The sequence below is a fragment of the Pristiophorus japonicus genome, chromosome 15, assembly GCF_044704955.1.
Source record: "Pristiophorus japonicus isolate sPriJap1 chromosome 15, sPriJap1.hap1, whole genome shotgun sequence".
Taxonomy (NCBI): Eukaryota; Metazoa; Chordata; class Chondrichthyes; family Pristiophoridae; genus Pristiophorus; species Pristiophorus japonicus.
In genome coordinates, this window is record NC_091991.1 from 12,213,263 (window position 1) to 12,238,154 (window position 24,892).

The window sequence follows — 24,892 nt, forward strand, 5'->3', positions numbered from 1 at the left end:
TGATTACCTGCTGCACCTGCAAACTAACTTTTTGGGATTCATGCACAAGGACCCCCAGGTCCCTCTGCACCGCAGCATGTTGTAATTTCTTCCCATTCAAATAATATTCCCTTTTACTGGGTTTTTTTTCCAAGGTGGATGACCTCACATTTTCCGACATTGTATTCCATCTGCCAAACCTTAGCCCATTCGCTTAATCTATCTAAATCCCTTTGCAGTCTCTCTGTGTCCTCTACACAACCCGCTTTCCCACTAATCTTTGTGTCATCTGCAAATTTTATTACACTATACTCTGTCCCCTCTTCCAGGTCATCTATGTATATTGTAAACAGTTGTGGTCCCAGCACCAATCCCTGTGGCACACCACTAACCACCGATTTCCAACCCGAAAAGGACCCATTTATCCCGACTCTCTGCTTTCTGTTAGCCAGCCAATTCTCGATCCATGGCAATACATTTCCTCTGACTCCGTGTACCTTTATCTTTTGCAGTAACATTTTGTGTGGCACCTTATCGAATGTCTTTTGGAAATCTAAATACACTACATTCATCGGTACACCTTTATCCACCATGCTCGTTACATCCTCAAAGAATTCCAGTAAATAAGTTAAACATGATTTCCCCTTCATGAATCCATGTTGCGTCTGCTTGATTGCACTATTCCTATGTAGATGTCCCGCTATTTCTTCCTTAATGAAGAAATAGCTTCAAGCATTTTCCCCACTACAGATGTTAAACTAACCGGCCTACAGTTACCTGCCTTTTGTCTGCCCCCTTTTTTAAACAGAGGCGTTACATTAGCTGCTTTCCAATCCGCTGGTACCTGCCCAGAGTCCAGAGAATTTTGGTAGATTATAACGAATGCATCTGCTATAACTTCTGCCATCTCTTTTAATACCCTGGGATGCATTTCATCAGGACCAGGGGACTTGTCTACCTTGAGTCCCATTAGCCTGTCCAGCACTACCTCCCTAGTGATAGTGATTGTCTCAAGGTCCTCCCTTCCCACATTCCCGTGACCAGCAATTTTTGGCATGGTTTTTGTGTCTTCCACTGTGAAGACGGAAGCAAAATAATTGTTTAAGGTCTTAGCCATTTCCACATTTCCCATTATTAAATCCCCCTTCTCATGTTCTAAGGGACCAACATTTACTTTGGTCACTCTTTTCCGTTTTATATATCGGTAAAAGCTTTTGCTATAGTTTACTTTCGTAATCTATCTTTCCTTTCTTTATTGCTTTCTTAGTCATTCTTTGCTGTCGTTTAAAATTTTCCCAAACTTCTAGTTTCCCACTAACCTTGGCCACCTTATATGCATTGGTTTTTAATTTGATACTCTCCTTTATTTCCTTGGTTATCCACGGCTGGTTATCCCTTCTCTTACCGCCCTTCTTTTTCACTGCAATATATTTTTGTTGAGCACTATGAAAGAACTCCTTAAAAGTCCTCCACTGTTCCTCAATTGTGCCACCGTTTAGTCTGTGTTCCCAGTCTACTTTAGCCAACTCTGCCCTCATCCCACTGTAGTCCCCTTTGTTTAAGCATAGTACGCTCATTTGAGACACTACTTCCTCACCCTCAATCTGTATTACAAATTTAACCATACTGTAATCATTCATTCCGAGAGGATCTTTTACTAGGAGATCGTTTATTTTTCCTGTCTCATTACACAGGATCAGATCTAAGATGGCTTGCTCCCTTGTAGGATCTGTAACATACTGTTCTAAGAAACAATCCCGTATGCATTCTATGAATTCCTCCTCCAGGCTACCCCGTGTGATTTGATTTGACCAATCGATATGTAGGTTAAAATTCCCCATGATTACTGCCGTTCTTTTTTCACATGCCTCCATTATTCCCTTGATTATTGTCCGGCCCACCGTGAAGTTATTATTTGGGGGCCTATAAATTACGCCCACCAGTGACTTTTTCCCTTTACTATCTTTAATCTCCACCCACAATGATTCAACATTTTGTTCATTAGAGCCAATATCATCTCTCACAACTGCCCTGATATCATCCTTTATTAACTGAGCTACCCCACCTCATTTCCCTTCTTGTCTATCTTTCCGAATTGTCAGATACCCCTGTATGTTTAATTCCCAGTCTTGGCCACCCTGCAACCACGTTTCTGTAATGATTTGTGCCGTCAACTCATTTACTTTATTTCGAATGCTGCGTGCGTTTAGGTAGAGTGTTTTAATACTAGTTCTTAGACCATGATTTTTAGTTTTGACCCCTCCTGCAGCCCCTTTATATTCATACATATTGTCCCTTCCTATCACCTTGTGGTTTACACTTACCCCAGTGCTACTCTGCTCTGTTGCCTCCTGCCTTTTGCATTCTTTCTTGGGGTCCTGTTCATTTGCGTTCTCACCCACTCTAACTAGCTCAGAGCCCTTTCCTGGGTTCCGAATACTCCTCGCCTTGAGGCATCGAGCTTTCAGGCTTGCCTTTTTATTACACTTTGACCTTTAGAATTTTGCTGTACAGTGGCCCTTTTTGTTTTTTGCCTTGGGTTTCTCTGCCCTCCACTTTTACTCATCTCCCTTATGTCTTTTGCTTCTGTCTCCATTTTGTCTCCCTCTGTCTCCCTGCATTGGTTCCCATCCCCCTGCCATATTAGTTTAACTCCTCCCCAACAGCACTAGCAAACACTCCCCCGAGGACATTGGTTCCGGTCCTGCCTAGGTGCAGACCGTCCGGTTTGTACTGGTCCCACCTCCCCCAGAACCGGTTCCAATGCCCCAGGAATTTGAATCCCTCCCTGCTGCACCACTGCTCAAGCCACGTATTCATCTGCGCTATCCTGCGATTCCTACTCTGACTATCACGTGGCAATCCCGAGATTACTACTTTTGAGGTCCTACTTTTTAATTTAGCTCCTAGCTCCTTAAATTCGTCTCGTAGGACCTCATCCCTTTTTTTTACCTATATCGTTGGTACCAATGTGCACCACGACAACTGACTGTCACCCTCCCTTTTCAGAATGTCCTGCACCCACTCCGAGACATCTCTTGCTTACGTTAACTGTAGCGAGTCCCAGCCCTAGATTGCTTATTCATTTCTCTGGAAGACTGACACAAGTAATTATTCAGCAAGTCTGTCAGTTCCTTATTATCATTTGCAATATTACCCGCAACTGTTGTTAAAGGGCACACATTATCCTTGACTCCCCTTTTTCCTTTAATATAATTGTTGTGTTAGTCTTTATATCCCTTGCACGTTTCGTTTCATATTCCTTTTTTGCAGCTCTCACAATCTTTTTTTGACGTCCTCTGCTGCTCTTTACATCGCTCCCACTTCTCAGAGTTGGGCCGGATGGCCTCTTTCTGTGCTGTATCATAATTTAAGCCTCCCTTCCCCTGTCCAGGGTTGTGTGTATTGTACCATGCTGAACACCCCATCATTTCCTGTACAGCTGTCTGACCGACTCGGGGAATTTATAGAAATGTGACAAATCTTACACAGAAGAGCAATTTGTTTAAACATAGAGCCAGTCAAAGTTTCCTCTCAACAAACACCAACATGTGACAGAAACAGGCTTTAGTCTGTGGCTCTGTTATAATCCGATGCTCTGTGATTCTCCCTTGAGGAGCCACAGCTGCAGAATGCTTTATTATCTTCCGTGACGATTGTTAAAACATTTTGGACTTATGAGCTAAAGGTGCCAACATAAGGAACGATAAAACTGAATGAGTAATGACCCCACTCCTAACTCATCTATTAGCCGTGTCTACATGATATAATTACGGCACATTACACTGGCTGTACACAGCTGCAATGCTGAGTAATCTCAACCTGCAGCCACAAACTAGAGAAACTAGTAAACTATGTAAAACTGTGCCAAACTATGTAAAACTGTGCTAAACTATGTTAAAATGTGCTAAACCAAGTTAAACTATGTCAAATTATGTTAAACTGTGCTAAACCATGTTAAACTGTATCAAATTATGTTAAACTGCACTAAACTAAGTTAAAATGTGTCAAACTATTTTAAACTGTGCTAAATCATGTTTAGCTGTGCTAAACTAAGTTAAACTGTGCTAATCTATGTTAAATGGTGTCAAACTAAATTAAACTGTGTCAAAGTAAGTTAAACTGTGCTAAGCTGTGTTAAATTGTGCTAAACTATGTTAAACTGTGCTAAACTAAGTTAAATGGTGCTAAACTATGTTAAATTGTGCTAAACTAAGTTAACCTGTGCCAAAGTATGTTAAACTGCGTTAATCTAAGTTAATGCTGTTTCAAGCTACGGTCCCAAAACTCCTGGAGGCCCACGCTGGTCCTCGCCCCAGGCCGGAGAATCTGAACCACACCCCAGGGAGGGGTCATTTCATGGTGTGCTCCCCAGTGCAGGGGTGCATCAGCAATGCCTGCCACAGTCCAATCAGATCCATCCACCTAGAGCTGGGTTGTCACCTAGAAACCATTGACTATCCACAGGTGGGGCTAGGGTGACCACGTTTTAACCACACGCACTGACTTCAATAGAAAACACCTCACACACACGATCCAGGTAAATATTCTTCACACGCGTGTATTTACTGAACAAACATCTCCCACCGTTCGGTAACCAAGGAAGTAAAACACTCAACGATCCAAGAACACTAGCACTCTCTGCTTTCCGGCTCCCCATTTTACCAACAAACAATAATAAGGTTAAAGTTCACACGCCATGCCAATACGGGTATTGAGATCACATGACCAGCGACAGTGTCTATTACTAATTTTTTAATTTACTAATCCGCCACATTTGTCCGGCCAATGAGCCACGTGTGGCTCGTGGCTAACGTATGGAACACTGGTATAGGCGAGTGGTATCTAGCCATTCCAACGGAGGGTCTTCCGCCCCCCCCCCCCCGCCCCCCGCCTCCCGAGGCTAGACTCCAGGTCCCACCGCAATCAGTGCGATGCCAGAGAAGGTCATTGATCCCCTCTACCATTGATTACCTTAGTCTAGTAAAGGATCGGCGATGACATGAGTTCCACTGAGGCCTTTCAAGAGGATTAAGGGAGTAATTCCCAAGGAGATCCTGGAAACTCCCTCGCACTCTACACCCCAACCATACTCCCAGCGTTGCTGGGATAGAAGATCTGCTCCCTGAGTCTTCCCCGTCCGGAATGTAAAGATCCGGTTTAAGTGGGAGTGGAATCCCAGCAGACTTGACTATCCCCGAGCGAAACCTAAAAGGGTTAAATTACAAGGACAGGTTGCACAAACTAGGTTTTTAGTTCCTGCAATATAGAAGATTAAGGGGTGAACTCATTGGGGCGTTTAAGACGATTAAAGGATTTGATAGGGTAGAGAGAGAGAGAGAAACTATTCCCTTTGGTGCGGGAAGTCTAGAACAAGGAGGCAGAACCTTAAAATTAGAACCAAGCCGTTCAGGAATGATAAGAAATAGGAACAGGAAGAGGCCATTCAGCCCCTCGAGCCAGTTCCGCCATTCAATGAGATCACAGCTGATCTTCTGCCTTAACTCCACTTTCCTGCAATATTCCTTAGTTCCCAAAAACCTTTCGACCCTCTGTCTCGAATATACTCAACGACTGAGCCTCCACAGCTCTCTGGGGTGGAGAATTCCAAAGATTCACCACCCTCTGAGTGAAGATATTTCTCCTCAACTCAGTCCTAAATGGCCGACCCCTTATTCTGAGACTGTGACCCCTGGCTCTAGACTCCCCAGCCAGGGGGAAACATTCTCTCAGCATTAACCCTGTCAAGCCCTCTAAGAATTGTATAGGTTTTAATGTGATCGCCTCTCATTCTTCTAAACTCTAGAAAATTTGGGCCTCGTCTACTCAATCTCTCCTCATAGGGCAATCCCCCCATCCCAGGAATCAGTCTAGGGTGATGTCAGGAAACACTTCTTCACACAAAGGGTTGTGGAAATCTGGAATTCTCTCCCCCAAAAAGCTGTTGAGGCCGCGGGGGTGGGTGGGGATGCGGGTGGGGTCAAGTGGAGCTTTCAAAACCAGATTTTTGTTGGGTAAGGGTAGTAAGGGTTACCGAACCGAGGTGGGTAAATGGGGTTAAGATACAGATTAGTTATGGTTTGATTGAATGGCGGAATAGGCTCAAGGGGATAAGAACATAAGAAATAGGAACAGGAGTAGGCTATACGGCCCCTTGAGCCTGCTCCGCCATTCAATAAGATCATGGCTGATCTGATCATGGGCTCAGCTCCACTTCCCCACCCGCTCCCCATAACCCATTATCCTCTTATCGTTTAAGAAACTGTCTATTTCTGTCTTAAATTTATTCAATGTCCCAGCTTCCACAGCTCTCTGAGGCAGCGAATTCCACAGATTTACGACCCTCTGAGAGAAGAAACTTTTCCTCATCGCTGTTATAAATGGGTGGCCCCTTATTCTAAGATCATGCCCTCTAGTTCTAGTCTCCCCCATCAGTGGAAACATCCTCTCTGCATGCACCTTATCAAGCCCCCTCATAATCTTACACGTTTCGATAAGATCACCTCTCATTCTTCTGAATTCCAATGAGTAGAGGCCAAACCTACTCAACCTTTCCTCATAAGTCAAACCCCTCATCTCCGGAATCAACCTAGTGAACCTTCTCTGAACTGCCTCCAAAGCAAGCATATCCTTTCGTAAATATGGAAACCAAAACTGCACGCAGTATTCCAGGTGTGGCCTCACCAACACCTTATATAGCTGCAGCAAGACTTCCCTGCTTTTATACTCCATCCCCTTTGCAATAAAGGCCAAGATATCATTGGCCTTCCTTGCTGTATCTGCATACTATCCTTTTGTGTTTCATGTAGAAGTACCCCCAGATCCTGCTGTACTGCGGCACTTTGCAATCTTTCTCCATTTAAATAATAATTTTCTCTTTGATTGGATGAATGGCCTCCTCCTGTTCCTATATTTCAAACCAGGAATTTCAGAGATGTTGGACTGCTTTCTTGCTTTTTTTCGTTTAGTTGCTTTAAACGTCAGATTACACATGCACTCGGTTGTAGTAATAAAACAGAAAGTGCGGGAAATATCAGCGGGTCAGGCAGCATCTGTGGAGGGGAAGCAGAGTTAACCTTTCGGGTCGATGACCCTACGTCAGAACTGGAGAGTGTTCGCAAAGAACAGATTCTTAACAAGCACTGAAAGAGGGAGGGGAGGAAAGAACAAAAGGGAAGGTCTGTGATAGGGTGGAAGGCAGGAGAGATTAGAGCGACCAAAGGGATGATAGGCCAAATTCAAATGGTAATGACAGGAGTTAGAAAAACATTATTCAAGATAGGGTGTGAATGGCAGGATAATGACCAGCTGCCATTAAATACAAGGAGAGAAAAAAGAAACAGGCTCGGGGGGAGGGAGCCAAAGATTGGCAGGGGTTACGCTCTGAAATTGTTGAACTCGATGTTGAGTCCAGAAGGCTGTAAAGTGCCTAAACGAAAGCTGAGGTGCTGTTCCTCGAGCTTGCGTTGAGCTTCGTCGTTGGAATAGTGTAGGAGACCGAGGACAGAGAGGTCGGAGTGGGAATGGAGAATCTGTTCTTTCCGAACACTCTCCAGTTCTGAAGAAGGGTCATCGACCCGAAACGTTAACTCTGTTTCTCTCTCCACAGATGCTGCCTGACCCGCTGAGATGCCCAGCATTTTCTGTTTTTATTCCAGATTCCAGCACCCGCAGTATTTTGCTTTTGTGTTACAGCTGTAGTAATGGCAGGATCGGATCTTTATTAAAAGTTCATAACTACACAAAAACTAGTATGAAAGTTACTGAGACACACACTTCACAAAACCAGTGCATGCTCCCTGCTTGCGAGACGCACACGCTCTGTTTTCTAGTGTCTGCTAAAACAGAGTTCACTAACATCTCTTATACAAAATCAGGTCTTTGATCTCTATATTCCATGCATACTATCAACAAATCATGGTACATCAAAAGTACACAAAAGACTAGCAGAATGACAATGTAAACTGAACAACCAACTACTCAATGTCCTGAAATTGGTTTATTGCTGCAATCACCTCTTACCATGCATTGTATTACTATAACACACAGGTGACCAAATTGACACATTCAAATGGCTTTCCCTGTGGAGCCCTCCTTTTCTTTGATCTAAACTTCAATTTACAATCTATGGTGATCTGAAAAGCTGCTTGAATTTTTAACCCAGCGTGTGTCATCTCGGACTGCGGCGAAAGCGAGGTATTCGGGAAATAAGGACTTTCGGTCCCACAAAGAGCCTGTGGGGCCGAAATTGATGGCGTTACCGCCCACTGCCGCCGACTGCCGCTCACTGCCACTGACATTCCTTCTTGAGTTGCGTCCAGTGCCAGTTTTGATTTGGCGTGGAGCGGGCAGGAGGGGGGCAACCTCCGGGAACCGCCCGCTGACGTCAGCGGGCGGCCGAGTGGTGCTATTGACCTCCCGCCCGCCGAGATGCCAGATTGGCGCGGGCGGGAGCCGGCGTCAGAACGGGGGGTGGACCGCTGCGAGGAGGCTGGTCTATCCCGGACCGTGAGTATGAAGAGCTGGAAAAAAAAAAGGTTAGTAAGCAATTTTAATATTTTTTCTTTACAGTGACTTGCATCGATGGGTTCGCCTGAGGTCTTCCGATGTTTTTTTTTTTAATGCTTTTTATTTGCAGGTCTTTGACCCTCCGTGGGCCTGACTCCATCCTCGGTGGCACTTGGAAGGCAAGTACCTTTGCCACCGAGAATGGGAGCTCCCGCCCGCTGCCACCCAGATTGACAGCGTAAGTCCCTCTTTTGCCGTCGGCTGCCCTTTCAAGGACCTTTCTGCCGAAAACTCCGCCCAGAGTACCGTCAGGTATCTCGGCGGCTATCGGTGGTCCTTTGGTCGGCCCTTCGGCAGCCCTTGCCCTTCACCAATTTCGGCCCCGGTTTCTTTACTACAATAAAACAAGGTCAAATCAGACAAGTTATTGTGCGAGTTCTGATTGTCTGTGTTTCTCTCACTGTCACCTTTTTCTTTCAGTACCTTGCCCTTCTGATTGTCTTGGCTCTGGTGGAAATGGGAGTTGCGATCTGGGCCTTTGTACAAAAGGACAAGGTATGTTTATTGCGTGTTTGACGCAACACGCATTTATTTCTGATTTTCCTGCTGCTAGTGTCAGCTATCTGCAGGGCAGGAATTTATTTTGCTCAGATTTATTTGTTGAAAATCGCACCAAAAATTCATTCCTCCAATCTGCGTCCCTGAACCTTGTCACAGGATAGATGAAATGTTGGAATTTGATCCAGTTATTAACAGCAACGCATTAAGCTGAAGATGTCACCATCAAATGTGAAATTTATTGAACTAAATTGCACTTACACGGGTATCTTTGGCACTGTTAGTTTATCATCATAGACAGTCCCTCGAAGCAAGGATGATTTGCTTTCACGCCAAAAAGGTATGAGTTCACAGGTGTTTCAATGTTCCAGATCCTGAACTAATATTCCAGATCGCGAACAGCATCTTGAAGGATGGAAGATGCCTGTGCGTGGATTTTTTTAACGTATGGTGGCCGTTGCACACCAGCCACCACACGGGCTTGACAGAGCTAGGTCTTGGTCTAGTGGCAAGGATTAACCAAGACAACTGGAGACCAGCTCTGCTGCACGGACCTAGTGCGCACACATATCGCAGTGCAGATGTAATGGAGGTGCCAAACTGCAAGTCAGAGTTTCTCACCCATCACCCTGCTCCTCACTCTCACTTCCCCCAACACCTCAAATTTAAAATTCTCATCCTCGAGTTTAAATCCCTCCATGGCCTCACCCCTCCCAATCTCTGAAACCTCCTCCAGCCCCACAATCCTCACAAAATCTCCATTCCTCCAATTCTGGGGCTCCTGTGCAACCCCCTTCCCTCTGCCCCACCTTTGGCAGCTGAGCCTTCAGCCACCTCGGCCCCACACTCTGAAATCCCATCTCTCAACCAACAGAAATGAGATAAATGACCAGATAATCTGTTTTAGTTGGTGGTTGAGGGATATAATATAAATATAGATTGCAACCTATATTAATGACTTGGAAGAAGGGACTGAGTGTAACATAGCCAAGTTTGCTGACGATAGAAAGTTGGGAGGAAAAGCAATATGTGAGGAGGACATAAAAAATCTGCAAAAGGGCACAAACAGGCTAAGTGAGTGGGCAAAAAATTGGCAGATGGAGTATAATGTTGGAAAGTGCGAGGTCATGCACTTTGGCAGAAAAATAATCAAAGCGCAAGTTAATGGAGAAAGATTGCAAAGTGTTGCAGTACAGCAGGACCTGGGGGTCCTTGTGCATGAAACAGAAAAGGATAGTATGCAGGTACAGCAAGTGATCAGGAAAGCCAATGGAATCTTGGCCTTTATTGCAAAGGGGATGGAGTATAAAAGCAGGGAAGTCTTGCTACAGCTATACAGGGTATTGGTGAGGCCACACCTGGAATACTGCGTGCAGTTTTGATTTCCATATTTACGAAAGGATATACTTATTTTGGAGGCAGTTCAGAGAAGGTTCACTAGGTTGATTCCGGAGATGAGGGGTTTGACTTATGAGAAAACGTTGAGTAGGTTGGGCCTCTACTCATTGGAATTCAGAAGAATGAGAGGTGATCTTATCGAAACGTATAAGATTATGAGGGGGCTTGACAAGGTGGATGCAGAGAGAATGTTTCCACTGATGGGGGTGACTAGAACTAGAGGACATGACCTTAGACTATGGGGCCGCCCATTTAAAACTGAGATAAGGAGAAATTTCTTCTCTCAGAGGGTTGTAAATCTGTGGTATTCACTGCCTCAGAGAGCTGTGGAAGCTGGGACATTGAATAAATTTAAGACAGAAATAGACAGTTCCTTAATGGAATAATGGGAAATGTGGAAATGGCTGAGACCTTAAACAATTATTTTGCTTCGGTCTTCACAGTGGAAGACACAAAAACCATGCCAAAAATTGCTGGTCACGGGAATGTGGGAAGGGAGGACCTTGAGATGATCACTATCACTAGGTGGGTAGTGCTGGACAGGCTAATGGGACTCAAGGTAGACAAGTCCCCTGGTCCTGATGAAATGCATCCCAGGGTATTAAAAGAGATGGCGGAAGTTATAGCAGATGCATTCGTTATAATCTACCAAAATTTTCTGGACTCTGGGGAGGTACCAGCGGATTGGAAAGCAGCTAATGTGACGCTTTTGTTTAAAAAAGGGGACAGACAAAAGGCAGGTAACTATCGGCCGGTTAGTTTAACATCTGTAGTGGGGAAAATGCTTGAAACTATCATTAAGGAAGAAATAGCAGGACATCTAGATAGGAATAGTGCAATCAGGCAGACGCAGCATGGATTCATGAAGGGGAAATCATGTTTAACTAATTTACTAGAATTCTTTGAGGATATAACGAGCATGGTAGATAGAGGTGTACCGATGGATGTGGTGTATTTAGATTTCCAAAAGGCATTCGATAAGGTGCCACACAAAAGGTTACTGCAGAAGATAGAGGTACGCGGAGTCAGAGGAAATGTATTAGCATGGATAGAGAATTGGCTGGCTAACAGAAAGCAGAGAGTCGGGATAAATGGGTCCTTTTCGGGTTGGAAATCGGTAGTTAGTGGTGTGCCACAGGGATCGGTGCTGGGACCACAACTGTTTACAATATACATAGATGACCTGGAAGAGGGGACAGAGTGTAGTGTAACAAAATTTGCAGATGACACAAAGATTAGTGGGAAAGCGGGTTGTGTAGAGGACACAGAGAGGCTGCAAAGAGATTTGGATAGGTTAAGCGAATGGGCTAAGGTTTGGCAGATGGAATACAATGTCGGAAAATGTGAGGTCATCCACCTTGGGGAAAAAAACAGTAAAAGGGAATATTATTTGAATGGGGAGAAATTACAACATGCTGCAGTGCAGAGGGACCTGGGGGTCCTTGTGCATGAATCCCAAAAAGTTAGTTTGCAGGTGCAGCAGGTAATCAGGAAGGCGAATGGAATGTTGGCCTTCATTGCGAGAGGGATGGAGTACAAAAGCAGGGAGGTCCTGCTGCAACTGTATAGGGCATTGGTAAGGCCGCACCTGGAGTACTGCGTGCAGTTTTGGTCACCTTACTTGAGGAAGGATATACTAGCTTTGGAAGGGGTACAGAGACGATTCACTAGGCTGATTCGAGAAATGAGGGAGTTACCTTATGATGATAGATTGAGTAGACTGGGTCTTTACTCCTTGGAGTTCTGAAGGATGAGAGGTGATCTTATAGAAACATTTAAAATCATGAAAGGGACAGACAAGATAGAGGCAGAGAGGTTGTTTCCACTGGTCGGGGAGACTAGAACTAGGGGGCACAGCCTCAAAATACGGGGGAGCCAATTTAAAACCAAGTTGAGAAGGAATTTCTTCTCCCAGAGGGTTGTGAATCTGTGGAATTCTCTGCCCAAGGAAGCAGTTGAGGCTAGCTCATTGAATGTATTCAAATCACAGATAGACAGATTTTTCACCAATAAGGGAATTAAGGGTTATGGGGAGCGGGTGGGTAAGTGGAGCTGAGTCCACGGCCAGATCAGCCATGATCTTTTTGAATGGCGGAGCAGGCTCGAGAGGCTAGATGGCTTACTCCTGTTCCTAATTCTTATGTTCTTATGTTAAACGATAAGGGGATAAGGGGTTATGGGGAATGGGCAGGGAGGTGGAGCTGAGTCCATGATCAGATCAGCCATGATCGTATTAAATGGCGGAGCAGGCTCGAGGGGCCATATGGCCTACTCCTGTTCCTATTTCTTATGTTCTTATATATAGGTCAGGACACTGGGGAGAACTCCCCTGCTCTTCTTCGAAATAGTGCCCTGGGATCTTTTACGCCCACCTGAGAGAACAGACGGGGCCTCGGTTTAATGTCTCATCTGAATGATGACACCTCCGACAGTGCAGCACTCCCTCAGCATTGCACTGGAGTGTAGCCTAGATTTTTGTGCTCATGTCCCTGGAGTGAGACTTGAACGCACAACCTCAGAGGCGAGAGAAAGTGCTGCCCACTGAGCCATGGCTGACAAACCAGAGCAGAAGCATCAGTGGCCCTCCAGGCGATACAAAACGTACCGCCTGTTTAATGCAAACAGGACCCGAGGCCAAATTTCGATCGAGCCTCGACCCACCTTTGCTGGCTTGCTGCCTGTAATGTATGCATATGTGAGTATGTTCACGAGCTTGTGGAGTGTTCTCTACATGAGAGTCCTCCCTTTATTTATTGGGTCTGGTCCCCTTGATCTGGAGGGTATTGCACCGGGCATTCCCGTGCAATCGGTTTTTAAGTCGGTTCACGGACTCCTATGCCGCCTGCAATTTCTGCGGTCTGGAAGAGTCCGTGTTCCATGTCTATGTTGTATGTGTGAGGCTGCAGCCCCTCTTCCACTACTTGAAGGGGCTGCTCCTCAAATTCTGGTTGCACTTCAGTCCCACGCTCCTGATCTTTGGGCATCCTGTGCGGAGGGGAGTGGGCAGGTCGGAAGGCCTCCTCGTAGGACTGCTCCTGGGCACTATTTAAAAAAGGAGGGAGAGAGAAAACAGGGAACTACAGACCGGTTAGTCTGACATTCGTAATAGGGGAAATGCTAGAGTCTGTCTGACGGGGTTAGACAGGTTAGATGCAGGAAGAATGTTCCCAATGTTGGGGAAGTCCAGAACCAGGGGACACAGTCTAAGGATAAGGGGGAAGCCATTTAGGACCGAGATGAGGAGGAATTTCTTCACCCAGAGAGTGGTGAACCTGTGGAATTCTCTACCACAGAAAGTTGTTGAGGCCAATTCACTAAATATATTCAAAAAGGAGTTAGATGAAGTCCTTACTACTAGGGGAATCAAGGGGTATGGTGAGAAAGCAGGAATGGGGTACTGAAGTTGCATGTTCAGCCATGAACTCATTGAATGGCGGTGCAGGCTAGAAGGGCCGAATGGCCTACTCCTGCACCTATTTTCTATGTTTCTATGTTTCTATGTATTATAAAGGATGTGATAACGGCACACTTAGATAATATCAACGGGATTAAACAAAGTCAACATGGATTTATGAAAGGAAAATCATGTTTGACAAACCTATTGGAGGATTGAGGATGTAACTGATAGAATAGATAAGGGAGAACCAGTGGATGTAGTGTATTTGGATTTTAAGAGGGCCTTTGATAAATTCCACATAAGAGGTAGTATGTAAAATTAAAGCATATAGGATTGGGGGCTAATGTATTGGCATGGATTGAAAATTGGTTAAATTGACAGGAAACAGAGAGTAGGAATAAATGGGTCTTTTTCAGGGTGGCGGGCAGTGACTAGAGGGGTACCACAGGGATCAGTGCTTGGGCCCCAGCTATTCACCATAGATATAAATGGTTTGGATGAGGGAACCCAATGTAATATTTCCAAGTTTGCTGACAACACAAAACTAGGTGGCATTGTGAGTTGTGAGGAGGATGCAAAGGCGCTGCAAGGGGATGTAGATAGGTTGAGTGAGTGGGCAAACACATGGCAGATGCAGTATAATGTGGATAAATGTGAAGTTATCCACTTTGGTAGGAAAAACATAAGGACAAAGTATTATTTAAATGGTGATGGCTTGGGAAGTGTCGATGTACAGAGGGACCTGGGTGTCCTTGTACACCAGTCATTGAAAACAAACATGCAGGTGCAGCAAGCAGTTAGGAAGACAAATGGTATGTTGACCTTCATATCAAAAGGATTTGAGTACAGAAGCAAGGATGTCTTACTACAGTTATACAAGGCCTGGTGAGACCGCACCTGGAGTACTGTGTGCCGTTTTGGTCTCCTTACCTAAGGAAGGATATACTTGCCATAGACGGAGTGCAGCGAAAGTTCACCAGACTGATTCCTGGGCTGGCAGGACTGTCGTATGAGGAGAGATTGGGTCGACTAGGCCTGTATTCACTCGAGTGTCGAAGAATGAGAGGGGATCTCATTCTGACTGGGTTGGATAGACTGGATGTGGGGAGGATGTTTCCCCTGGCTGGGAAGTCTAGAACAAGGGGTCACAGTCTCAGGATACGGGGTAGGAAATTTAGGACTAAGGTGAGAAGAAATGTTTTCATTCAAAGGGTGGTGAACCTGTGGAATTCTCTACCATAGAAGGCTGTGGAGGCCAAATCACTAAATATATTTAAGAGGGAGATAGATAGATTTCTAGAAACAAAAGGCATCAAGGGGTATGGGGAAAAAGCGGGAATATGGTGTTGAGATAGAGGATCAGCCATGATCATATTGAATGGCGGTGCAGACTCGAAGGGCCGAATAGCCTACTACCGTTCCTATTTTCTATTTTTCTATGTTTCTATCAACCAGTCCAGGCAGCGGGCAGTCGAGTGGGTCGTTCAGCCTGACTGCCTGCTTCTCTTCCACGGTTACATTTGAACCAGGGTGTCCATGGAGATGAAGCACGTGGTGTCCACCGGTACGCTCGCGGCCTTCCGCGAGAGGTGGGCGGCAGAGGGACTGGAGTGTGCATCATCACCCCCGGAAACCATATTTTAATTTGATTTGTTTAACGTCCAAAGTTTAATTTGTGAATTTGTCCGTTTTAGTGCCCCCTTTTAAAGGGGGCACTTGATTTATAGTTTTACTTAAAATAGTTGTAGAGCTGTTGCATTGTGAGTGGCTTAGCCAGTCACGTGATGTTCACAAGGCTCAATAAAACCCCAGCCAGTTGGGTTCGGGGGACCCACAATGAGGCAGGTGGTTGTGAGCCTGGTGGATGAACTGGTAATGTGCAGTGTGATTGTTCAAACTTTGTTAATAAACCAACTAGTTCTTAATAGCAATGTGTTGCCATGAATTCTGAAGCAAATCATCATAGGCAGTCTCTCTGAATCGAGGAAGACTTGCTTCCACTCTAAAAATGAGTCCTTAGGTGGTTTAACAGTCCAATACGAGAACCACAGTCCCTGTCACAGGTGGGACAGACAGTCGTTGAGGGAAGGGGTGGATGGGACAGGTTTGCCGCACGCTCTTTCCGCTGCATGCTCTCGGCGACGAGACTCGAGGTGCTCAGCAACCTCCCGGATGCACTTCCTCCACTTAGGGCGGTCTTTGGCCAGGGACTCCCAGGTGTCGGTGGGGACGTTGCACTTTTTCAGGGAGGCTTTGAAGGTGTCCTTGAAACGTTTCCTCTGCCCATCTTTGGCGCGTTTGCCGTGAAGGAGTTCCGAGTAGAGCGCTTGGTTTGGGAGTCGAAGAACCCATGAAATAAATGCCGGTTTTGGGCGCAGGCCCAGCCACCTTTCCACAGTGGCTGCACGATGTGAAAGGAAAGCTTTGCACCAACAGACCAGCAAACTGAGATTGTCTTTTCCTCGTTCCTATCCAGGTCATTCAACAGTTGAAGGATGCCTATACTGGGACCATCGACGTGAACAGTAAAGATGATGTTAATTTTCAGTGCTTGATCAACACGCTGCACAAAACTGTAGGTTGGATATATGCTCGGATATACAACTCAGTGCATGGGGTGGGGCAGTGCTGTGGCTCTGTTGCTGAACTGGTGATCCAGAGCCCGGGCTAATAACCCAGTGAAAGAGAGTTTGGCCTCCTGCACATCCTTACTCACACTAACATACCTTGCACCTCCACCCATCCCTCTCTCTCTATCTACATGATCACATCTCCATCTCACTCGAACCATTCATTGTCACTGCATTTAGCAGATGGAGCCTTGGTTTACCGTCTCATCGGAAAGACGGCATTTCCGACAGTGCAGCCCTACCTCATTACTGCCCCTCTGAGGGTGCAACACTCCCTCAGTACTGCCCCTCCGATAGTGCAGCGCTCCCTCAGTACTGCCCCTCCGATAGTGCAGCGCTCCCTCAGTACTGCCCCTCCGACAGTGCAGCGCTCCCTCAGTACTGCCCCTCCGATAGTGCAGCGCTTCCTCAGTACTGCCCCTTCCGACAGTGCAGCCCTCCCTCAGTACTGCCCCTCCGACAGTGCAGCGCTCCATCAGTACTGCCCCTCCAACAGTGCAGCCCTCTCTCATTACTGCCCCTCCGACAGTGCAGCGCTTCCTCGGTACTGCTCCTCCAACATTGCAGCACTCCCTCTGTATTGCCTCTCTGACAGTACAGCTCTCCCTCAGTACTGCCCCCCGACTGTACAACGCTCCTGCAGCACTGCCCCTCTGACAGAGCAGCACTTCCTCAGTACTGCCCTTCCGACAGTGCGGCACTCCCTCAGTACTGCCCCTCCGACAATGCGGCACTCCCTCAGTATTGCCCCTCCGACAGTGCGGCACTCCCTCAGTACTGCCCCTCTGACAGTGCAGCGCTCCCTCAGCACCGCACTGAGATTGTCCACCTAGATTTTTGTGCTCAGGTCTCTGGAGTGGGGCTTGAATCCACAACCTCCTGACTCGGCGGCAAGAGTGTGACTCACTGAGCCACGGCTGACACTAACCTTGCAGAAGCTCTTACAATCTGCTTTTATATTTCTTTATCGTTAAATCCCATATTCTCACTTGTTATCAATTTTTTGGTCATCCAATTTTTTGGTTTCCAGAGCTCTCCCAATCCTCAGGCTTACTACTCTTCTTGGTCACATTATAAACCTCTTCTTTTAATCTAATACTATCCTTAATATTTTTAATTAGCCATCGATGGATCACTTTTCCCATGAATGTTCTTATTTCTCAATAGAATGTATATTGTTTCATCCCTCCTGCAGTCAGTGACTCCTGCCCCAATCTTAAGAGTTTACCTTGTGAATTGGGTCTGTATCTGTGACCGCTATTTGATTACAGAGGCAACGGCGCTCAGGGGTCAATGGATTGACAACAGGTTAACCTCGAGTTAGCAGAATCAGTGGCCGAGCCTCCTCAGTAGATGTCATGTATGGAGACCATGTCTACAAACTGTATCGTCACATAAAGTGTGCCACCAGAGGGCACTGCGGTGGGAGACCCGAGGGTCACCTGTATAGGTTGTGCAGGGCCCAGTATAAAAGGCTGCCCACCGTGCTTGTGCCTCACTCTGGAGTTACAATAAATGGGACTAAGGTCACAACAGCTCCAGTACAACACTAGACCTCGTAGAGTCATTCATAAGAGTATTGAAGACATAACTGTGGATTCTATCAGGGAGCAACAAGTTGAAATATTAAACTGCAAACTGAGTATTTAATTTGCCAACTGTTGCTGGGATTTCTATTTGTGATATTTTCTTCTTTGCCGCTAACTAACAGAACTATTTCTCTGCTGCAGTTGGACTGTTGTGGCTACACAGATACATCAGGGAGAGCAAAGGGATGTACCAATGGTAACCAACATAAAGTAAGCTTCTAACCGTCAATTTGTCTTTACAGGAGCTGAGATTGGTGTTTATTGGAATAAGCCTGCTTTCTCACCTTTACAGCTTTGGTTGATCATAGAATCATAGAAAGGTACAGCTCAGAAGGAGGCCATTCGGCCCATCAAATCTGCGCCAGCTCTTTCAAAGAGCAATCCAGTTAGTCCCACTGCCCCGCTCTTTCCCCATATCCCTGCAATTTTTGCTCCTTCGAGTATGTAATCCAGTTCCCTTTTGAATCTGTTTCCACCGCCCTATCAGGCAGCACATCCCAAATCCTGATCCCTCGCTGCGTAAAAAAGTTTTTCCTTATGTTCTTTTGCCAATCACCTTAAATCTGTGTCCTCTGGTTATTGACTCTTCGATACAGTTTATCTTTATTTACTCTATCTAAATGCCTCATGATTTTGAACACCTCTATCAAATCTCCTCTTAGCTTTCTCTGCTCCAAGGAGAACAACCCCAGCTTCTCCAGTCTCTCCTCGTAACTGAAGTCCCTCATCCCTGGAACCATTCTCGTCAATCTCCCCTGTCCCCTCTCTAAGGCCTTCACGCCCTTTGTACAGTACAGAGCGGGAAGGCCAAACAATAATGGGAAAAAAAAAACATTTAATTGGATAAACTTGCTCATTTGAAGTCTTTGCTGTGATGTTTATGTTAAAAGTGTTCAATGTTAAAGTGTTCCTGTATGTGAAGGTCCAATTTTAACTTGGTCGTGTGGGGTGGAGTGGGGGGACAATCGGGCGACCAAAGCAGATAGCGAACTGTCTGCACCCCCCCACCTCCCCGAGCGGGAATCTGCCTCACAAAAGCAAAATACTGCGGATGCTGGAATCTGAAATAAAAACAAAAACTGCTGGAAATACTCAGCGGGTCAGGCAGCATCTGTGGGGAGAGAAACCGAGTTAACGTTTCAGGTCTGTGACCCTTCCATCAGAACTGGTGAGTGTTCGAGATGAACAGATTCTCAAGCAGCTCTGAAAGGGGTGGGGGGGTGGGGAGGGGGTGGGGAAGAACAAAAGGGAAGGTCTGTGATAGGGTGGAAGACAGGAGAGATTAGAGGGACAAAAGGGGCTACCTTTGCTGGGTGGGTTGTGGTCAGGTTGCTGAGGAACCACGGAAACGCTCCCGACAAATTAAGTAGGGATCGGAGAGGGAAGGGGGGGGGGGGTGGGTGCGTCAGCGGAGAGGCCTAAGTTATCCTTGAGGGGGCTCAGCCCTCCTGCCCCTCCTGGCCTGGAGCCGTGCCTTATTCTGACGGGCTGTAGTCGGGCCCCCAGTTAGAAAAGCGTGAGAGTCTCGATGACGTCATCGGCACACGACACTGCCATTTACATTAAGCCCCCGCTCCCGCTCCTCTGGGTTAGTGTGGCCTTCCCGTGCCTGAAGAGAGGCAAGTAAACGCCCCACCCACACTGTTCCTGATGGGCACCTAAAGGTGGGGGGGGGGGGGGGGGGGCGGCGGGGGCTGGTGGCAGGTGGGGGAATAGCATCGGCCCTTAAATATTTACCACTTTTATCATTAATGCCGGCAGATTTGTGTGGTATGTCTGAAAATCGCACTTGAATAGATTTGCGGGATGTCTGTTTGCAAAGTTGGAATCCTGAAGGACTTTGAAGTTAGGGGAGCAAAGTTTGTGCTCATTATTCCGGACAATTTGTGGGGTTTGATCTCGAATGGCGCTCGATAGAAAAGCACAACACAGTACGGCACTCAGAATATTGGTATTGCTAAAGAAAGAGAGACTTGGCATTTATATAGTGCCTTTCACACCTCAAAGCGCTTTACAGCCAATGAAGTACTTTTTTGAAGTGTAGTCACTGTTGTAATGTGGGAAACGCAGCAGCCAATTTGTGCACAGCAAGTTCCCACAAACAGCAATGAGATAATGACCAGTTGATCTGTTTTTAGTCGTTTTTAGATGCTGAGAGGTTGTTTCCCCGGGCTAGAGAGTCTTGAACTGGGGGGGTCACAGTCTCAGGATAAGGGGTCGGCCATTTAGGACTGAGATGAGGAGGAATTTCTTCACTCAGAGGGTTGTGAATCTTTGGAATTCTCTACCCCAGAGGGCTGTGGATGCTCAGTCGTTGAGTATATTCAAGGCTGAGATCGATAGATTTTTGGACTCTCGGGGAATCGAGGGATATGGGGATCGGGCGGGAAAGTGGAGTTGAGGTCGAAGATCAGCCTTGATCTTATTGAGTGGCGGAGCAGGCTCGAGGGGCCGTGTGGCTTATGTTCTTATTTCTTATGTTCTTATGTGTTGGTTGAGGGATAAACATTGTCGCAGGACACCGGGGATGATTCCCCCCTGGGTTAGATCGTGAGGTCTCCGGCCTGGTGGAAATGGGATGGTAACGACCCAAAAATGGTGGGGAATGGCTTACCGCTACAGCTGTGGCCGCGGCAATCCTACCCCAGACCTGCCGCTGTGCAGCCAGAGCTCAGCTCTTGTCACATATGAGCCAGGGTCACGTGACGTCAAGAGGACCCTGCCTGCCATTGTCGGACAGGGTCGGGTGGAGCGAGCGCGCTGTCAGTCCGTCCGAGAGCAGCTCACAGTCTGTCTTTATTATTCTGGGTCCGGGAGACCTCTCACCCTCACTCACTTAAAGTGGGCCCCTCAAATCCCCGCTCCCGATAATCCTTTGCAGTGACAAGCACTTTTGGGTTGAGTGTGGAGATGAAAGGGAAATGTTCTGGTCTTGAGTCACCTCATTTCTTTCACCATCCAGGAGATCATGACCCAGGCTTTCTCCAAAAGAAAGACTCTTTTAATGTGGACAGACCATTGGCCCGAACGGGTGGTGCGTGGGGTGGGGTGGGGGGGGATGGGGGTGTGGGGGATGCAGGGGTGGGGGGGCGAGTGGATGCGGGGGAGTGGGGATGGGGGGCGGGGGTGGGTGTGTGGGGGTGGGTGCAGGGGGGTTGGGGGTGGGTGGGGGGTGAGGTGGAGTGGGGGCAGTTGGCTGAGGTTATGGGGGGGGTTCGTCACTCAACTCCCATCAGATTCGTGGACCCCACTGGATGACAACCCAGCATTGCAAGGACCAGAATTCTCAGCTCCTGCTCGGTGGGACTGTCTGGAGTGGGGCTTGAACACAGCGTCAGCGATGTTACCACTGAGCCAAGGCTCACTCACTGCTCAGTGATCTATTGAAGTGAAGACATCCAGGAACTATGTCAACGAATGTAATCTTTCGCTCCTGATCACGAGCTAACTCTGGCTTTTGACGTTCCGTTGCAGGATTGTCTAAAAGCCATCGAAGAAATCATCAACTCCAAGCTTCACATCTTTGCAGCAATTGCCTTCAGCATTGCCCTGGTCACAGTAAGGAAATCCCGTGATGCTTTGATTCAGGTCTTTGTCTCAAATCTCCTGCATGGTGCTGATGCCTGTTTATTATATTTCAGGCATTTGGGATAATCCTCACCATCCTGTTGCAGCGAATCATCAAATCATCCAACATTGTCTAACCAATGCAATATCAAACTCCAGGAACATCAAACAGCCATTTTAAAACTAAATATGTTTCTTTCTTATAACAAAATGCTTTAAAAAAAAAAAATGAGCCAGTAACACTGAATTTCCATTTTCCTTTTACTAACTGTGGTTACCTTTGGCTCATTGTATCGAACAAAAGTTTTGGGGGCTTTTCTGTCTGTTAATTTTGCTGAGAGTGTGTTACCGATGTTTGCAATCAGCAAATGACTGGCCTGTGGCTGTAGGTTATTAATGTTTAAAGCACCAGTGGGAAATGAGCACTTTTGGGGTTAAAGATCAAGGAACGTGGCCGCTGAAAATGGGGCAAAATCAAAGCAGTAGAGGCCTACCCTACATTCCCACCCGGAGCTAAATTACCCTCCCATTGCTGGGGTCTCCACTGGCTAAACCTTCCCCGCCTGTATCCGATCCCAGAGCGACCCTGCTTCCAAATGATTTGAGGTTGGGCGACAGTGATTTAACTTTATTCAGCACAAGCAGGACTTAATACATTACTGTATTCGAGCAGCAGTTTACAGAGAATAATTCAGACTTGCATTACCCCATTATCCGCTGGGTAGAAGTTGCAACTGTGAATAAGCTGCACCCTGTGTCTCTCGTCTCGCTTTATCTCTCAGTGTCTCCTTGATTGTTCCTGAAATCTCCTGCTCCTGAAATCTCCTGCTCCTGAAATCTCCTGCTCCTGAAATCTCCTGCTCCTGAAATCCTCTTCTCCTGAAATCTCCTGCTCCTGAAATCCATTTCTCCTGAAATCTCCTGCTCCTGAAATCCATTTCTCCTGAAATCTCCTGCTCCTGAAATCCTCTTTTCCTGAAATCTTCTACACCTTGTGGCTCTTAAGACCCCCCTTCTTATACCCTTACTCTCATTCAAAACTTATGGAGTCCTCCTGAACCAATCGTTGGCTGACACCCAAAAACCCAATCATAAAGTTGCCATGTCCACAGCACCTTGGCTTACGCAGGCCCTGGTCTTATGACCCCCCTGACATCATCCGTTTTTGACCATCAAGATTCAAATCTGGGGTAGTTATAGCAACACAAACGGAACATGTCTCCATAATGTCCTTGCTCTTTGCTGTGCGGCGCTTATGTTTTTAGTTCACTGCAGATATCATAACATTCCAAGACAGTAGCAGCTCCGCCTGATCTTGGTTCCTCGCTGACTTTCCGACTGTAGCAGTCCGCTTCCTCATCCCAGGCTGTCCGGTTATAGCTTACTCACAGGCTTTTAATTATAAGCACAAAGGGTTAGATGTCATATATAATTCCAGTTTATCGTCGCAGATTACAAACTTCTATATTTAATTCTTACACATGATTATAAATCCATTACTGTTTATTATAAAATACTGATGATTATCAGATATTAAAACAAGTATTCTAAAAACCAAAGAATCCATCTTACACCTGCCAGGTGGGAATGTCAGCGAGGAGAGTGGGTTGGGGAATGTTTTCTTGTCCCATTTATCTCCTGTCCAGTGATTGGTTCTCTGCCTGCACTTCCTTTTTCAACCACAACTTGCATTTATATAGCACCTTTAACGTAAAACGTCCCATAGTGCTTCACAGGGGCGTAGATCAGACAATATTTGACAGCGAGCCAAAGGAGATATGAGGACGGGTGATCAAAAGCTTGATCAAAGAAGTAGATCTTAAGGATCGTCTTAAAGGAGGAGAGAGAGAGGGGGAAATAAGTTGAGAAGTTTAGGGAGGGAGTTCCAGAGCTTGAGGCCTCGGCAGCAGAAGGCACAGCCGCCAATGGTGGAGCGATTATAATCAGGGATGGTCAAGAGGCCAGAATTGGAGGGATGCAGTGATCGCAGAAGATGCTCCCTATCTCTGTTACCTTCTCCAACACTCCAACCCTCCCAGAACTCTGCACTTCTCCCAGTCTGGCCTCTTGTGCATCTCGCCTTTTGCCCCCATTGGAGGCCGTGCCTTCAGCCATTCAGACCCCACCCTCTAGAATCCATTCCCTAATCCCCTATGCCCCTCCACTTCCCTCTCCTCCTTTAAGACCCTCATTAAGACCCTTCTCTTTGACCGAGCTTTTGGGCGTCCTTCCTACTGTCTCCTCCTTTGGCTTGGTGTCCACTTTAGTCTCTCTGCAGGGCTAGAGATGGCCGATATGTTACCGAGGTGGGCGATATGTTACCGAGGTGGGTGATATGTTACCGAGGTGGGTGATATGTTACCGAGATGGGCGATATGTTACCGAGGTGGGCGATATGTTACCGAGGTGCGCGATATGTTACCGAGGTGGGTGATATGTTACCGAGGTGGGTGATATGTTACCGAGGTGGGTGATATGTTACCGAGATGGCCGATGTGTTACCGAGGTGGGCGATATGTTACCGAGGTGGGCGATATGTTACCGAGGTGGGTGATATGTTACCGAGGTGGGTGATATGTTACCGAGATGGGCGATATGTTACCGAGGTGGGCGATATGTTACCGAGGTGCGCGATATGTTACCGAGGTGGGCGATATGTTACCGAGGTGCGCGATATGTTACCGAGGTGCGCGATATGTTACCGAGGTGGGCGATATGTTACCGAGGTGCGCGATATGTTACCGAGGTGCGCGATATGTTACCGAGGTGGGCGATATGTTACCGAGGTACGCGATATGTTACCGCGGTACGCGATATGTTACCGAGGTGCGCGATATGTTACCGAGGTGCGCGATATGTTACCGAGGTGCGCGATATGTTACCGAGGTGCGCGATATGTTACCGAGGTGGGCGATATGTTACCGAGGTGGGCGATATGTTACCGAGGTGGGCGATATGTTACCGAGGTACGCGATATGTTACCGAGGTGCGCGATATGTTACCGAGGTGCGCGATATGTTACCGAGGTACGCGATATGTTACCGAGGTACGCGATATGTTACCGAGGTGCGCGATATGTTACCGAGGTGCGCGATATGTTACCGAGGTGGGCGATATGTTACCGAGGTACGCGATATGTTACCGAGGTGGGCGATATGTTACCGAGGTACGCGATATGTTACCGAGGTGGGCGATATGTTACCGAGGTACGCGATATGTTACCGAGGTGAGCGATATGTTACCGAGGTACGCGATATGTTACCGAG

The 24,892-nt window shown here is 46.8% G+C and overlaps 1 protein-coding gene across 1 annotated transcript in view; it reads left to right on the top strand.

The window, feature by feature from the left end:
- Window positions 1-22,810, top strand: part of LOC139281398 (CD9 antigen-like) — a 47,256-nt gene extending 24,446 nt beyond the window's left edge. Inside the window, exons 4-8 of the mRNA XM_070901556.1 lie at window positions 8,968-9,042; window positions 16,317-16,415; window positions 18,201-18,269; window positions 21,534-21,617; window positions 21,701-22,810. Of these exons, the coding sequence (XP_070757657.1) occupies window positions 8,968-9,042; window positions 16,317-16,415; window positions 18,201-18,269; window positions 21,534-21,617; window positions 21,701-21,763 (390 nt within the window). The 3' untranslated portion in view covers window positions 21,764-22,810. The remainder of the gene's footprint in view (window positions 1-8,967; window positions 9,043-16,316; window positions 16,416-18,200; window positions 18,270-21,533; window positions 21,618-21,700) is intronic.
- Window positions 22,811-24,892: the final 2,082 nt, after the last annotated feature.